This window comes from Balaenoptera ricei, chromosome 3 (assembly GCF_028023285.1).
Source record: "Balaenoptera ricei isolate mBalRic1 chromosome 3, mBalRic1.hap2, whole genome shotgun sequence".
In the NCBI taxonomy this organism is placed as follows: domain Eukaryota; kingdom Metazoa; phylum Chordata; class Mammalia; order Artiodactyla; family Balaenopteridae; genus Balaenoptera; species Balaenoptera ricei.
This window is the reverse complement of record NC_082641.1, coordinates 431,686-446,541: the sequence shown is the minus strand read 5'-3', so window position 1 is coordinate 446,541 and position 14,856 is coordinate 431,686. Positions and strand designations below refer to the sequence as shown.

At 54.2% G+C, this 14,856-nt stretch overlaps 1 protein-coding gene across 2 annotated transcripts; it reads right to left on the bottom strand.

Moving 5' to 3' along the window:
• Positions 1-349: 349 nt before the first annotated feature.
• On the bottom strand, positions 350-14,838 carry TRIP13 (thyroid hormone receptor interactor 13). 2 transcript variants are annotated; one of them, XM_059919199.1, is made up of 14 exons: positions 14,607-14,838; positions 13,934-14,152; positions 13,617-13,782; positions 13,393-13,522; positions 12,633-12,688; positions 11,742-11,832; positions 10,418-10,490; positions 7,718-7,781; positions 6,841-6,927; positions 6,524-6,630; positions 4,710-4,863; positions 2,679-2,791; positions 1,613-1,682; positions 350-1,290 (listed from the first exon to the last, which is right to left on the bottom strand). In XM_059919199.1, exons 1-14 carry the CDS (start codon positions 14,696-14,698, stop codon positions 1,195-1,197), a joined length of 1,518 nt encoding a protein of 505 aa, XP_059775182.1. In that variant the 5' UTR covers positions 14,699-14,838; the 3' UTR covers positions 350-1,194. The 2 variants fall into 2 exon arrangements, with proteins under 2 accessions (XP_059775182.1, XP_059775183.1); XM_059919200.1 differs by lacking the exon at positions 13,934-14,152.
• Positions 14,839-14,856: the final 18 nt, after the last annotated feature.

Here is a 14,856-nt window from a genome sequence, read left to right as displayed (position 1 = left end):
CCCTCCCGTCTTCTGACCCCAGGGCCCACAGACGCCACTTTCACCCTATTTCAGGGTCTTGAGGAGACCACAGAGCCAGGCCCGGCCCCAGGGCCGCAGTCACTCTGGTCCTGGATCTGACCCGGAGCCAAGCACGGCCGACGGCCCCGGGGCGGAAACTCGGGTCCTCCCACCCCCAGCCCAGCCCTGACCCCAGGCCTCCCCGGGCTGCACAGCCACCTGCAGACGATGCACCTTCACCTCAAGGCGTAAAACAGGCTAAAAGTCAAGTGATCGCGTGAGTAATTTTAAAATAAAACTCAAAGCATTTGAGAGTGATAAGAGAATCAAAATGAGAAAAGTTTGGAAAAACAATTTTAATACTTAAGAAGTTCTGTGACAAAAGGTAACGTGTTCTTTTAAAAATGTATACGAAACACTAATATGAAATTTATTTTAGTATGAGATGAAAGCAACAAACACGATATTCTGTGGAATACATCCATCATTGGCCAATGTATTTTACACCTGTTAACATCAACCTGCATCTGAGCCGTGACTGACGTGAAGCGTCCCCGGAACGCCGGCCTGCACTGGGCACCAGGGAGGCTCGCCCCGCGCCAGCTGCTCCTGCCCCGCAAGTGCAGCCTGTCTGCTTACTGAGAAGAGCACCTGCCCTAGAATTTCCTTCTCGACTTCTGTTAACATAGGAACAGGTTTTTCCTAGTCATCAGTCTCCGAAATGTCTGCACTAAACCAAACAAGCTCGCAGCAGGAAGCAAATGCTGCCTTGCCTTGAGGGATGTGTACTTCTCTTTTAATGCTATGATTACATTCTTATTTAAGGCAATGTAGTTTCTGCTTCGCTTCTATAAAACTTACATTAGTCATCTTTTTTAAACAAAACTTGTCAGCATTTTGGGCCCAATCAACTGGAGCCAGGCTAGAATAAGGACATCTAGACGGTTCTCTACAAAGAGACACAGAGCTCAGATGATCGTCTTTTAAAACAGAGAAAACGACAGGTTGTTTGTCTTCTAACACGCGTTTAAAAGTACGTAAATATAACACGCTTCTTGAACACCACTGGTCTGTGGGTTTCTGGCCGGCAAGGCTCAGCCACGGGCTCGGAGATTGCCGGGCGGGCGCTGCTGTGAGAGAAGCCTGTCGCCTCCCTGCTGTGCGCTCACCGAGAACGCAGACGGGGGCGCCAGGTCACACGCACGACGAGAGCTTCTTCCTGTCCTCAAACTGCTTGTCCACGGCCAGAGACAGGGCCTGGAGGAAGCCCTCGATGGTGATGCTGGGGGCCTGGAAAGACAGACGGCATCGTGCGGGTTCTCGTCCTCGGAGGGGCCACCCGGCAGCGCCCGACACCCCCCCCCCCCCAGGGCACAAGCACCTCCGAGGAGGCAGGGAGGGCCTGCACGTGAGCGCTCGACGTGCCAGCGAGGGGTGAGCAGACACACGGCCACCTCCTCCCACTGCCCCAGGAGCCCGTCGCTTTAGAAACGTGAAATGAGGCAGAGACCCCAATGGTGGCAAGTGGGACTCTCAGCGAGGCCGCACCCTGCTGGACAGAGCGGGCGGCGGCGGAACAGGGCCCGGAGGCGGAGCTCGGCCGGGGACTCACCTGGATGTACAGAGCGTGAGCCAGAAAGGGGAGTTTTCTCAGGACACGGCCGCTGAGGCCCTCACTCTTCCTGTGAACGTAACCACACTCAGGGCGTCAACTCCACACGGACCGCTGCATGTTTCCGGACTAGACCCTGCACGTCCCTCCCCCAGAGCCCCTCGAGGGGGGCCAGGACAGGGTCCTGACGCCACCCACAGCCTCGCAAGGAGCACAGTGAGGTGGGCACACGGCTGGCACCAAGGGCTCCCCCGGGAACCGGGCTGGTTCACGTCTTAGTGAATTTTTGCCCAAGTCTCTGAACTGCTCTCCTCTGTCCCACCTCAGCCACTTTAACTAAATCTCTCCAACCGGTAGCGACTCCCCCCCCCGCCAGGCCCCGCCAGCGCCACCAGCTGGTGTCTGCAGCGCAGCCCACCTAAGGGCGCCCGCAGCCTTCCTGATTTCTCTCCAGTTTATGCAAATTCTAACGGTCCTTCAGGGCTCTGCTCCATTTCCCAGCTTCCCTTGATCACCAAGGCCATCTGAGAACTTGAAAGCGCTACCAGCCTGGGCCTTGAGCAGGCGTTGCCCACGATTCTCGATGCTCACGTGTTACGTGTCCCTCGGTGCCCAGGCAGCTGGACCGCTTTCCTTTATTTCCCAAAGCACCAAGCCTAGCGCCGTAATTGTTTAATTGTTTAACTGTTTGCTTATCAAAGCAAAAGCGTCCATTTTATTTTCTTGCCAATTTGTAAAAGTTTAACAGATACTGCTTAAGGAATCAGTAATGCGTCAAAGAGAGCCTTAATCTGAACGTCTTTCCAGATACAAGGGCAGCACTTTGTTCACGGTCCACTGTCACGTCTAGGAGGCAGGAGGGCAGCTGCCCTCCACCCTCCTGCCCAGGAGCCCAGGGTCGGGGAGGCTGGGGGGCTTCTGGCGCGTGTGCGATGCCTTGGGATCAAGCCCCTGCCGTCTGACCCCAAACTACCACCCCGGCTGCCGCAGGCAGTTACGACGCCCTCCCCGCCAATCCCAAAGCAAACGGGCTTCTCTTGGTTACAAAAGTGAGGTCAGTGCTCACCTTGAAATTTCACTCAGAAGGAGGCTCAACTTAGACACGTTGTTTTCAATGAAGCCGATCATCTCCAGCTCGCGGAGGGTCAGCAGCTGCTGGCGAGGGTATATGATCTGACACTGCGGGGACAGAGGGAGGGTCAGCAACGGGGACAGCACTTAGACGGCAGACACACTCCACGTCACATCTCAGAAATCCAAGTAGGGCCGTTGGACCTGCACGGGCCCCAGGAAGCAGCTCTCTCACACAGCCCCGCTGCTTCTAACAAAGGCAAGAATACAGACAGCAAAACATGTCTCAGAAGCCACAGCGGCTCAGCCCCTTCTGCTCCTGTGGGCAAAGCATGTCCTCAGCACGTGTCAGGTGGGGAGGAACTCAGAGGTGTTGCATCCAGCCCGGTATTCAGTTTCGACCATGCATCACACCCCACAACGGACAGAGTTGGGCCCTGGAGCCGGACTTGGCCAGCCTTTCAAGGAGGGTCTCTGTTCACTGCTTTAAAATCAAGACTCTCATTTGGTGGAATGACAGACAGCCTCTAACTGACCATGGACCCGGGTCCTAGAGTTCACCTCCCAGACCACGTGTCTGCACGTGGGACGCTCCTTCCCAAGCACCTGCGCTAAACTGTCAGGCTGCCACGCTGACGCTGCCACACCGTCCGATTCAGGAGCCACGAGAGGAGAAAGGAGAGGTCTGGCTGCACATTTGGGAAGGCTGGTGGGGGTCGTAGGTAAAACTAAGCAACAGGGTCTGTGCTGGGTGTGTTCTGACCTTCCCACCTGACTGCGTGACACTCCCTCAGGCTCCCTGCGGCCTCCGCAGACCCCCCAGGGACCTGAGCCGTCCAGCGGGCTCCTGACAGCGCGGGGCCACAGTCCTTCATCGACAGCCTTCAGGGCCGGCCAAACCTCCGCCACATCGGAATGTCTTCATTTCCCATAAACCGTCTAAGAAACGACACCTGCTCCAGGCACTCGGCTCCCAGAAAACGTCTGAACGCCTGGCGAAACCTCAGGGCAGCCCCCGGACTCGCAGCACAGCACGACGCGGCACCCTGGGAAGGCACCCGGGGGCCTCCAGCAGGATCCCCACCACGCAGGCTCCTAAACGGCGGTACCACGTCAAAGCCCCACGCCCCACCCCGCCCCCCAAGGCGCGGGAAAGCAGGAGGGCCCGCGCGCCGGGACAGCGCACCCGGGGCGGAGACCAGCTCCCATCCCCGCCAGAGGCTGGGTCACCCTTGTGAGGACGCTGGGGCCCCCACTCCGTGGTGCAGGCAGCGGTCCCATCCCCCAGCCGGTTACAAGGATGCCAGCCTGGCGATCGCTGTATACATCCCCATTTGCTGGCTGGCTCGGTTACCGCCCACGGGCACACGCAGGCCCTGAGACCGACTCGCGAGAGGCAGACTGTGAACATGAATGCGCTCGCTGCCGCTGTGCTCGCGCTGACGGTAGGACCTGGGGCCGCCAACACTGCAGCCGACGACCTCCCTGTGAACTACGACCTCCAGTCTGGTGACCTCCCTGTGAACCAGGACCACTACGGTTCTTCCTCTCTCAGGGGAGGAAATCGAGGCCCAGAGAGCAGGTTACTTGCAAAGGCCGTGAGGTCCGGGACAGGCCCACACCCCGACTCACTCGGCACCTTGCAGATCAGCAGATCAAACCACCACGATGATCAGCAAAATACTGGACCAGTGGCTGTGGTTTCGACTATTCTATTCGCTCAACCTGCAGATACAACAACTGTAGCTTTTTTTTTTTTTTTTTTTGGCCTCACCACGTGGCCCGTGGGATTTTAGCTCCCCGACCAGGGATCGAACCCTCACCCCATGCAGTGGAAACACGGAGCCTTAACCACTGGACCACCAGGGAAGTCCCCAACAATTGTAACTTTCAATCTCAGGAGATGATTGATGTCAGGTTGAGAGACCTCATTCTACATTGGAACCAGATGTATTAGGCTACGTCAGCGAGTTAAGAAAACATAAGAAATCTACTGATTAGGAGAGAGAGAAAAAAACCAAGGTACCCTCATCAGTTCTTCCAGGCAGGAGAGGTAGATTCTGAAAATGGCTGCTGCGGAGGGCGGCCCAATGTACTGCCTGATGTCAGCTCTGTCCACGAAGGCCACGTCGATCCTCTCCGTGATGTTGGAAGTGGTCAGGATCACCACGTTGGAGTGCCTGCGGACAGAGAGGTGAGGACCGGTCACCCCATGCCGTAGGGACTCGACCACACCTGACCCGACACGAGGAGCGTCAGGACAGACGGCCACCAAGGTCCCGGGCATTCAGCCAGCGCCCTTCAGCCGGCTACACTCCCCCTCCGCACACCTGCCCGCGAGGCCTTCCGAAGCTCCTGCCTGACCCCCAACTCCTGCCAGGTTCTCCTGGCTGCAACACAGCAGACCCTCCCCGGGCCGTGCCCTGGTCACTCCCCTGCCTCCCGGAAAGCTCTCCCGGGCCCCTGCTTGACATCCCCCTGCCTTCCACCCACGGCGAACCCCTCACCTCTGCGTGTGCCCCCGAGCCCCACAGCACCTACACTCCCGCCTGCCTGGGCACGGCCATGCACAGGTACACAGCCCTCTGCAGGGTGAGCAGGGTGAGCCCGGGGCGGGGCGGGCACACGGGCCAGGAGGCTGGTGAGCCCAGGCTGCGCGGAGGGTGCACACACGCCGCTGGGACCCCCTCGTCCGGGGCTCGGGCTTTTCACAAACGGTCAGACCCGCACAGAGGCAGCGTGAGGTGAGCGGGGTGAGAGACACACCAGAGCCCCAGTCTCCACTCCTCCCGGAGTGACGGGGGTGGTCCGGGGGCCCATCTTCTGCCTTGAGCAGTGGGTGCGCAGCAAGGCCATCAGTGCAATGGGAACCGCAGGGAGTTGGGGTTTCTGGGCCGAACGAGGGCCGGGGACTGTGTGGACGTACAGGTCTTCGATGGAGGCTCGCCCACCAGAACCGTGAGCAGGGCGGGAGTGCAGGCCCCTCCTCCCACCCAGAGATGCCGGGGCGACGCTGGCAGCAGAAACTGAGCGGTCAGGAGAGCGGAGAGAGGGAGGGGCCCCCGGGGGCTGAATGCCGCGGACGGTTCCGCACGAAGCGCTGGGGTGGACGAGGGGGCAGTGGCAGGGGGAGAAACCAGACCGAAGAGCGGGGGTGTGGGGTGAGGAGGCAGAGACAAGAGGGTCTACACCTCACACAAAGTTCGCTTGCAGAAGAAGCAAGGGAGGCCTGCAGCTGACCCCAACAGACAATGCAGATGTTCTCCGCTGTGAAGAACACCGTGACGGCCAGGGTCGAGTCTGACACAGCACAGCGTAGCTCACGGCGCTCCACTCAGCAGACCCACTTCTGAGCGCGGCACGTGGAGGGCAACGGGAGAACCAGCGCACAGAGCAGACGGGGCTTCTCGTGCGTCAGGAGTCGCCCCCTAGAGCTGGATCGGCTTTGGGCACACTGGCCGCAGGCCTGGAGTGCGAGGCTGGACCGCGGACACGCGAAACCCGGCCCCGCGGAGGGCGAGCCGCGGGCGCCCCACCCGCCCGGAGCCGGCCCGTCAACGACCGCCACCGCCAGGTCCTGCTGGCACTAACTCAGACACTACATTTTGCTTCTCTGCAGGGCACACATCCTCCCCACACCCAAGGTTTGTTTTGCATTTTTAATACTTTAATAAAGAAAACATACTTAATTTCTAAAACATGCATTTAGTACAAGCTGCCTCAAATGTGGAGAAGACAGAGCCCACGCTCAGTGCCAGATGCGTTCTTAGCTAGAAAAGCTGGGAGTAAGGCTGGGCGGTGTCCGTGCTTCTCACGCAAGCCCGCTGTGCATAGCGTTACCTTTTGATCTGATCGATTTGCGTCAACACGGCGTTGACTACGCGGATGGCATCCGAAGGCTCGGCACCCGCCCTGCAGGCATTGCGGGCGGCCGTTAGGCTCTCCACCTGTAGGGACGGAGCAACGGGACGCTCTCAGCTGGGCAGACGCAGGTGTGGGCACGCGCACCCGCACCGTGGGCCTGATGAAAGGGGTGCCCGTGGGGCAAGGACTGCAGGGCACGGAGCCTGCGGGGGCTGGACCCGCCCCAGCGATTTACGAGGCCCCTCAGTCTCGAGCCTCCCCCAGTCACAGGTTTAAAGTCTGAACACACGTACCTCGTCAATCAACACAAACACCAGAGCATCTTTGTCATCAATTAAGTCCTGAATCTTCTGGAACATCCTAGTTACCAGCTTGCCACTCTGGAAGCAAAACACTCTTTATTACCCACTTGCACTCATCAAGCTGCCTGGTGCACACGTGCCCACTGTCCCCACCTGGCTTTGCTCTGACCCCAGGTGGCCGCACAAGCCCACCGTCTCCTGACGGCCCCTCGGAAAACTCCCTGAACCAGAGAAGCCAGGTCTGCAGAGAACCCAGATGCCCTCCCTCCTGGCTTCGTGGGCCAGGGATGCATGCACAGCTCAGGTGACTCGCACCTTGGCCCCCCTGTCTTCCCTCCTTTCCCTTCCCAGTTGTCCTCACGACCAGGACAGCCTGGGTTTCGCGTGCAAACCGGCCCGGTGCACCCCTTATGGGCACTCCCTGTCCCCACTCACCACCCACCAGGGGGACCTCCTGACACAGGTGCCCGCGGCAGAGCCTTTCAGAGGTGAGGGGCACCTGTGACATCACCTGGCTGGAGTCCCTCAGTTCACAGACGGTGAATGAGGCTCAAGCCCCAAGTGCATGCTCCGCTGAGGGGTGCCGCCCCGTTAGAAGGCAGACCCCTCCCTCTTAACGTTACACTGAACTTCCTGTCCCACCCAGTCAGAGGTCTGGATGTGACGGGCAGAGGCGTCAGACTATTTCCAAGTTACTGCTGAGCTCTGGAAGTTTTCTCTGACCGCAAAGTCAGCCCCTTGTTCACTTTCCCATTTCACCTCTTTCTCTCCTAAAGCTTTTGGAGGAGAAAGTTGGCCTAATCTACCAGACAACTTTTCAACTGCATGGCTGACAATCGAGAGAACTGGAATTCGTACTAACACTTACTTCTGAAAACCACTTAGAGAACAGGCTGTGGCTGTTTATTTCGATTAACTGGCCATACCGGTACCTAAGACGGGAAAAAAGAGTCACAGCAATTGTTACAAATCAGTCCGCAGCGGCAGCCGCCTCTACCTCATTAATGCAACATCTCTCAAATGCCCAGCAGGTTGAGAATGGCTACTTTGTTAAATCATTACAGCCACTGACACACGACCGAGCGACCTCGCAAGCTATATACTAAAAATTACGAAAAATCTAACAAGATGCATCACCGTCAATAGTTCTAGATGGAGCAAATTAAGTTTCTCGAACTGAACAGTATCTTCATTTGAATTAAAGCAAGAATAAAATCCCTCTCATTTTTAATCTACTTATAATTTACACTTCCATATTGAAAAAGCATTACCTGCACTAACACAGCAAACAAATCAAAACACAAGCATGAAAAATTTTTTGGCCAGAGCAGAACATTTTTTCCTCCTTCCACAAAACCGTAAAGAATGTGACAATTTGTTTTCCAGCACAAAATCACTTCCTGCAAACCTAGAGCCCTGGAAAGCTCAAAAGGGAACCTGAACACATACCGACTGAAGTCCAGCACTAACACTCCATCCACCAAGGAGGTGGTAAGAGATCTGGATGCACTCAGTTCTGACTAAAATCGAACAGGAAACAGGCCCGAGAAAAGCTAACTCCCCGGTCCTCCTCACAGTTTCTTTCATGTCAAAAGTCCACAGAAAAAAAGAATTACTTTTAAAAAGTATCATTAATTTTCCAGTTGAAAAAGACCATTTACTAATTCTGTTTAACAAAACAGGAGAAGGGGGAGACAGACAACCTAATGAATACAGATCGGGTTGACTATTAAACAAAATTAATCATAAAGCATTTTGAATATTAAGTGAAGTGGGCGAAAAAGACTTGCTAAGGCTTCTTTTTGCCACAAAATAAGTACAGATTTCCAGATCTTTGTACTGGAAAAGTTACATTTCTTGTAATAACACCTCCCCCTCTGGTGGCTTAGGAAACTGCCCTTAAGAGGTCTTCAAAACACAGATGCATTTCACTATGTAAAGACCAAGGCCAAATTACTAGACATAAAAAAAAGGGTTGAAATAAAGCAATTTCCCTACTTATAACACATTTTTGAAAACAAAATAGATTTAAAAGTAAATCTCACAGGATTTCCTCTTCTGGTCATACTGGATCAACAGGGATCATATTCACCTTCTGCCTTAACCAACTAGAAAACCAGTCAGAACAGATGAAACAACGTCTGTGACAGGCACTGGACGACAGCTCTGGAGGACGGTGACCCGAGAGGAGGGCAATGGGGCGAGCGCGACCGCCCTGACTTCCTGCCTGGAGCACCTTCCAACAGCGACCGTGGGGGGGACCCAAGAAGAGTGGCCATCAGGCGAGTCGAGGAGACAGAGGCCAGAGTTCAAGGAGCCTGAGGTGTCTGGAGGCTACAGAGCAGGGTTCCAGAGAGGAGGGGGATACACAGGAATAAAGCTCCAGAAACCATCACGGGGCCCTGGAGTCTTTCCTGGATATGTGGTGTGTGTGAGTAGGGAAACCCTGGCGCTCACAGGCCGGGAGTGTTCAAGGCCCCAACAGCCAAGGTGCAGAGTACTCGCTGCTCATCCAGGGGCTCAACTGAGACCCGAGAAGGGCCCCACCTGAGCGTTAAGCCTAGACCACATCAAGACCCCTCTCGAACAAAGCTTAAAAAGAGACCTCAAAAAGGATCACACCAAAGACAAGTACACAAACGCCTGCCAGAACAAAACCCAGCAGTCATTAAAGACAGACCACAGAATCCAGATGCTTGAAATCATAACGTCCACATTCAATCAAAAATTACCTGACACGCCAAGAAGCAGAAACATGTGTCCCGTAACCAGACCCAGATGATAATGACAATGGACTTGGTAGACAGAGCATAAGACAGCTATCATATACTTACCCCAGGATTTACCAAGAGCACAATGGGACAAGAAATGCAAGTATAAAAGGAACCAAACAGAATCTCCAAAGAAAAATACACTATCAGAAACAAAAATTTCACTGAACAGAATTAAAAACAGATCGTCTACTGCAGAAAACTATCCAAAATGAAACACAGACAGAAAATTTTAAAAACCTGAAAACACCAGAAGAGCACATCAGCGGCCTATGGGACATCAGGCAGTCTAACATGTAAACAAACGCCGAGCGCAGGGGAACTAGTGGAAAAGGTAACAGCCAAATATTCCCTAAGTGTGATAAAACCATAAACCCCAAAACTGCCAAAACTCAAGGAGGAACAGACAAACCCAGCGCTAGGCTTGGACAGTCCTCCCAGGAAGCGACAGAACAGCAGACAGATGATCAGCCAGCATGGACATCAAGCGTCCTGAGCTAACACACATGGAACCGTCGACCCAACGAGAGCAGAAACACGTCCTAAGTGCACGTGGGGCGACAGTCACCAGGAGAGACCACGTGCTGGTCATAAAGCAAGTCTCAACACGTTTAAAAAGACTGGAATCATAACTCAAGACAACGCTGAGTACAGAGGAATTCGTTAATTTACATTGAAAGACAGAGACCTACTATTCATGTAAAATGATTTAAAAATAAAAACAGTTTCCGTTGTTATAATTGAAAACCCAGCAAACCCACTTCTGTGGCTCTCCTCTCTCAAATTACCGAAGTTACCTGCTTGAGAGTCTGATGGTTAATTTCTGGGCTAAAGCTTTACACAGGGATGTTTTTCCAGTTCCTGGAGGACCTGTAACAAAATGCAAGCAAATTATGTTTTTAAGTCAGTGCTATAACAAATTTGTTAAACAACAGTAGTTGCATTATCCACAGGATATAAGATAACAAACAGACGTCAGTGCTACGAATGTTATTACCACAAGTACCGCTTATGAACTTACAAAGAAATCTGCTAGCGGTGTAAATGCTAGAAAACATCACCAAGTATGCCTCCTGGCCCACAGTCCGCTCCACGTTTGTCCACATCTACACTGACATCCTCCTCGTCCCCACACGTCCTCTATGAAATCCACTGATTATGAAAATCCACCTTTCAAAGGTCAAACACACCTTTCCTGGTAACCATCAGGACCCTGAAGGCACTGACGTTTGCTCTTTCTGAAGCCCACGGAACCACCATCTTTCACTCGTTACCTGGACGTGGGCCCGAACGCCACGCTACACAGGGAGAGCGGTAAGGCGAGGGCTTGTGTCCTGAGTGTGTGTCACTTAGCACAGTGTTTTGCAGGAACTCTGAGGTAACTGATGTGGAAGCATGAACCCATCCAAGAGAAAATGCTGACACATTCAACTCTGATTTTCTGCATTTTCCATAGTTTAAGAGTAAATATACAACCAATTCTAAATGGAAGTACTGTACTGCACTAATTAAAACACCTCTCGATTGCCTAGTCTGACCCTGGTATTAAGACAATCTGCCAGAATACATGCTATTTAAAAGACATTGATTTCTTAAAGTTGTATACAAGCCTACAATCTTTATTGTATAAAGAGGCTAATTACCCTTTTAATTATAGTTCCTACTTCACTGTAATTGGGGTTTTCTCTCGATTCTTTTCTCTCCAGGGACATTAAGAAAGAAAACCCAGCATTCTCCTCCAAGAACTAGCCAGAGTCCTGTAAAGTGTGGCGTTTGCAGTTCATTACCCATCAAGGGAAGCTCTAAGGATACTATGAAGAAACACAAGGCAACTGCTATCCTGAGGAGTCCATAACCGATCGGAAAATGAGGCAGGTATTTGAAAAGTTTAATAATAGTATAAAAAGTCACAAGGCATAACCAGGTGGCTGCCAAACAAAGGGTCAAGTAACCAAAGCCCCGCGAGCGTGAGCCCGACTGGCTTCACAGAGGAGGACGCTCTAGGACAACTCTGGCCCCAGCAGAAAAAAGCAGCTGCAACTCCTCGCAGGAGGACAAAGGCACGAGTAGAAGCCTGGTTTCACGCAGTTTATCTCGTCAAACAAAGCTGTAATGCTTTACCATGAAGCAGCACCACCCGATTCCAGGTGATGAGATTGCTGTCGACCTTCTTGTCTGAAAACAGTAAAGTTGTCATCACATAGTCAAGGAGCTGAGTGGAGAAAGGAAAAATACAGATAAAGTCCCTGGCAAGGCGAAGGTTCCGCTGAATGTGCCCTAAACGAGCAGAGCGACGGGAGTCTTCAGAGACTGCCATGGCCAGACGCTTGCCAGACACCTACAGGCTTTCAACTCAGACGGTAACTTGAGATATAAGAGGACAAGCGCTGGCTGTTACTGTTTTAAGAATAAAAGGTGAACACGAAGATCACTTTTATTTAAAATGCCAACGACACACAAAACAACTGAGGGACACGCCAAGTAAGAGTGAGCTCCTTCCTCTGGGACACAGCAGTGGACCAGCACACGGCCCATTCACTGAAAGAACAAGAGCCGGGGCTCTGCGGTCCACTGTGGCGGCCTAGAGGAGCCTGGGGTGATGAGGGGTGGTGGGGACAGACCCCTAGTGTCCCCCTGGCGTGCAGAAGGACTCTTCCCCTTGAAGGGGGTTCAGACACGTTGGAACCTGCTCAGACCTGCCCACCTGCTCAGTCTGCCCCTCGGCACTGCCTCCTCAGCCCACGGAGTGACCCTGTGCACGTGCTTGGTCACACCAAGCGTGACACCCAGTGCAAGTGGTCTTCACCCTCCCAACACTCCCCCTTCTCCCAAGGGGAACTCCCCGGAGGGCAGCTCCACTCAGGAGCAATCCCACAGGACAGAAATCCAGGACATGGGCTGCTGGTAAGCAGTGTTCACAAAAGCCCATCTGAGTTAAGGAGTGCTAGAGAGTGACACAATCATGATTCTACTTCAAATAATGGGGTCTTTTGGGAAAAATGCACAACTCACGTGAGATTTGACTTCCACATCATACACCAGGCTGTCCCAAAGCCCATGGAATTCAGCTGAGAGAATAAAACAAAAACCTAATTTTAGGAAAGGAAGCCTTGCACCTACTGGTTTGGTCTGCCCTGAGCCGCTGATGCCCTCCACTGCTCCACACGCGGTAAGCTAAAATTCTGGTTACCGGGAAGCCAGACTTTTAAAGTTGTTCTTAAAATTAAAGATGTTGAATAAATGGCAGTCGCACGTGGCTTTGAGTAGGTAATTAACCTCTTTGTCATATTATTCTGTACACCTGTCTTTGTGGACCTGTGCTCGGACACAACACAGACCCTGAACCCACCACTCTCCCCACGAGCCGACATTCCGGCAGGGCTGAGCGGCAGGTCTATTCCAGTCGTTAGGACATCAAGCCTAACCCGGATTAGAAGCAGGATTCTGCCTGCTAGACCCCATCGGCAAAGTTCACAGAGGAGCATCGAGAAGGCAGGAGAAAGGAGTGGTCCAGCAAGACTCACCAATTGGGCAGGAGAGAAGAGCACCAGTGTAATTCTCAATTAGCACTGTCTTTGAGGGATCCATCCAAATAGGTTCAAACTGGAAATTTCTACCTTTCTCTGTCGTGATATACTTTCTATTTCATAACAGATAAAACATTCTAAAATTCTACACAGCGGACAAAATCTCCTTGACAAGCCCAAGGCGCGTGCCATCCTCCGACCTCCCATTCTCGGCATGCTCTGCCTACTGTTACTGTCACAGGTACCTGCAGGCAGCACCCAATGGTTTGCTGCAATTATATTTTCTGTCTCTTCCTCCAGATTTTCACTGCTGGGGCCATCTTCATTCAGCTGGAAGATGTGAAGTGCAATGGTGCACGTGCTCAAATCAATGGGCTGCGATGAGAAGGAAACATCAAATAAATCTACACAACACCCTCTCAAAACAGCAAGTGCACGTTCACAGGGCCACTGAGAATTAGTAAGTTACCTGTGGATTTTTAGCCTTTAATTCCGTGTCAACGATGGACACAGACTGCACATTTCTGGTCAGAAAAGGCTCATCAAACTCAGTCCACGCGTAATCGCCAAACACGATATTATGCCTGTTGAGGAGCTTTCTAACACTCAGCTTTAGATCTTCTTTTTTTGCAGTGCTAGGAAAGCAAACAAAACGTGTAAATCAGGTCTGAGTTAAACACCAACATTTTAACAGTAAGTGATTTAAAAAAAAAAAAAAAACAGGGGGAACAGGGAAAAGGGCAGCAGTGAAGAGGGCAGGCAGGAGGGCCTGCCTGGGGAGCAGACCTGCGCGGACTCCTCGTGACCTGGGGAAGCCGCCCAAGGGCTCTGTGCCCCAGGTCCCCATCCGGAGAAGGGGCGACGGCAAGAGTCGGTGCCATCCTGGGCTCCTGGAGGTCAGTCACTACGCTGGAGCTGTGCTGGACAACGCGAGGCCCACCGTGAAGCCCGCAAAGCGCAGGCGCAGTGACAGGGCTGTGATTAACGGAGACTGGAAGCCCCAAGCTGCGGCGGCGGGCAACGAGGCCGTGAGCTGCGGTCCCCCTTCAGCCCCCTGCCCGCTACTTCCCAGACCTCGCAGGCCCTTCGGCTGCCCCTAGAGAACCACCCCCCCCCGCCGCCCGCAGGCGCCCCTCGCCCGTCACCGGCACCCCCGGCGCCCCGGCCCCTCCCCGCCCACCGAGGCCAGACAGGGTTCGCCGGGGGTCGGGACTGCGGGCGAGGGTGCGGGGTCAGGGCCGTTTCCCCAGACTCGGAACTCCTGCGACCGGCCGTCCCAGAGCCCGGCGTTCCCGGGCTCGGCTGGGGCCGGGGCCGGGGCCGGGCCGGAGTCCGCCTCGGGATCGGAGTCGGCTCCTGTCAGGGCAGGATCTGGTCGGGGTCAGGCTCGGGGGAGCGGGTCGAGGTCGGGTGTTGTCAGGTCGGGGTTGCGCCGCGGTCGGCTCGGGGCCCGGCTCACCTGCCGCTCCGCTGGTGGACCTCCACATGGACGGTCGGCGCCTCGGCCACGCAGGGCAGCGCCTGCTTCAGGTCGCCCACGGCCTCGTCCATGGCGCCGCCGCCGGAAGCCGAGAGGACCGGGCCGGACCGCGGCCGCCGCCGCCTCTCGCCCCACGCCGCCGCCACCGCAGCAGCCTCAGCCCTCCGGCCGCGCCCGCGCTTCGAACCTGCCGCGCGCAGCGTCCCGTCCCCTGACCCGGAAGCGCCGG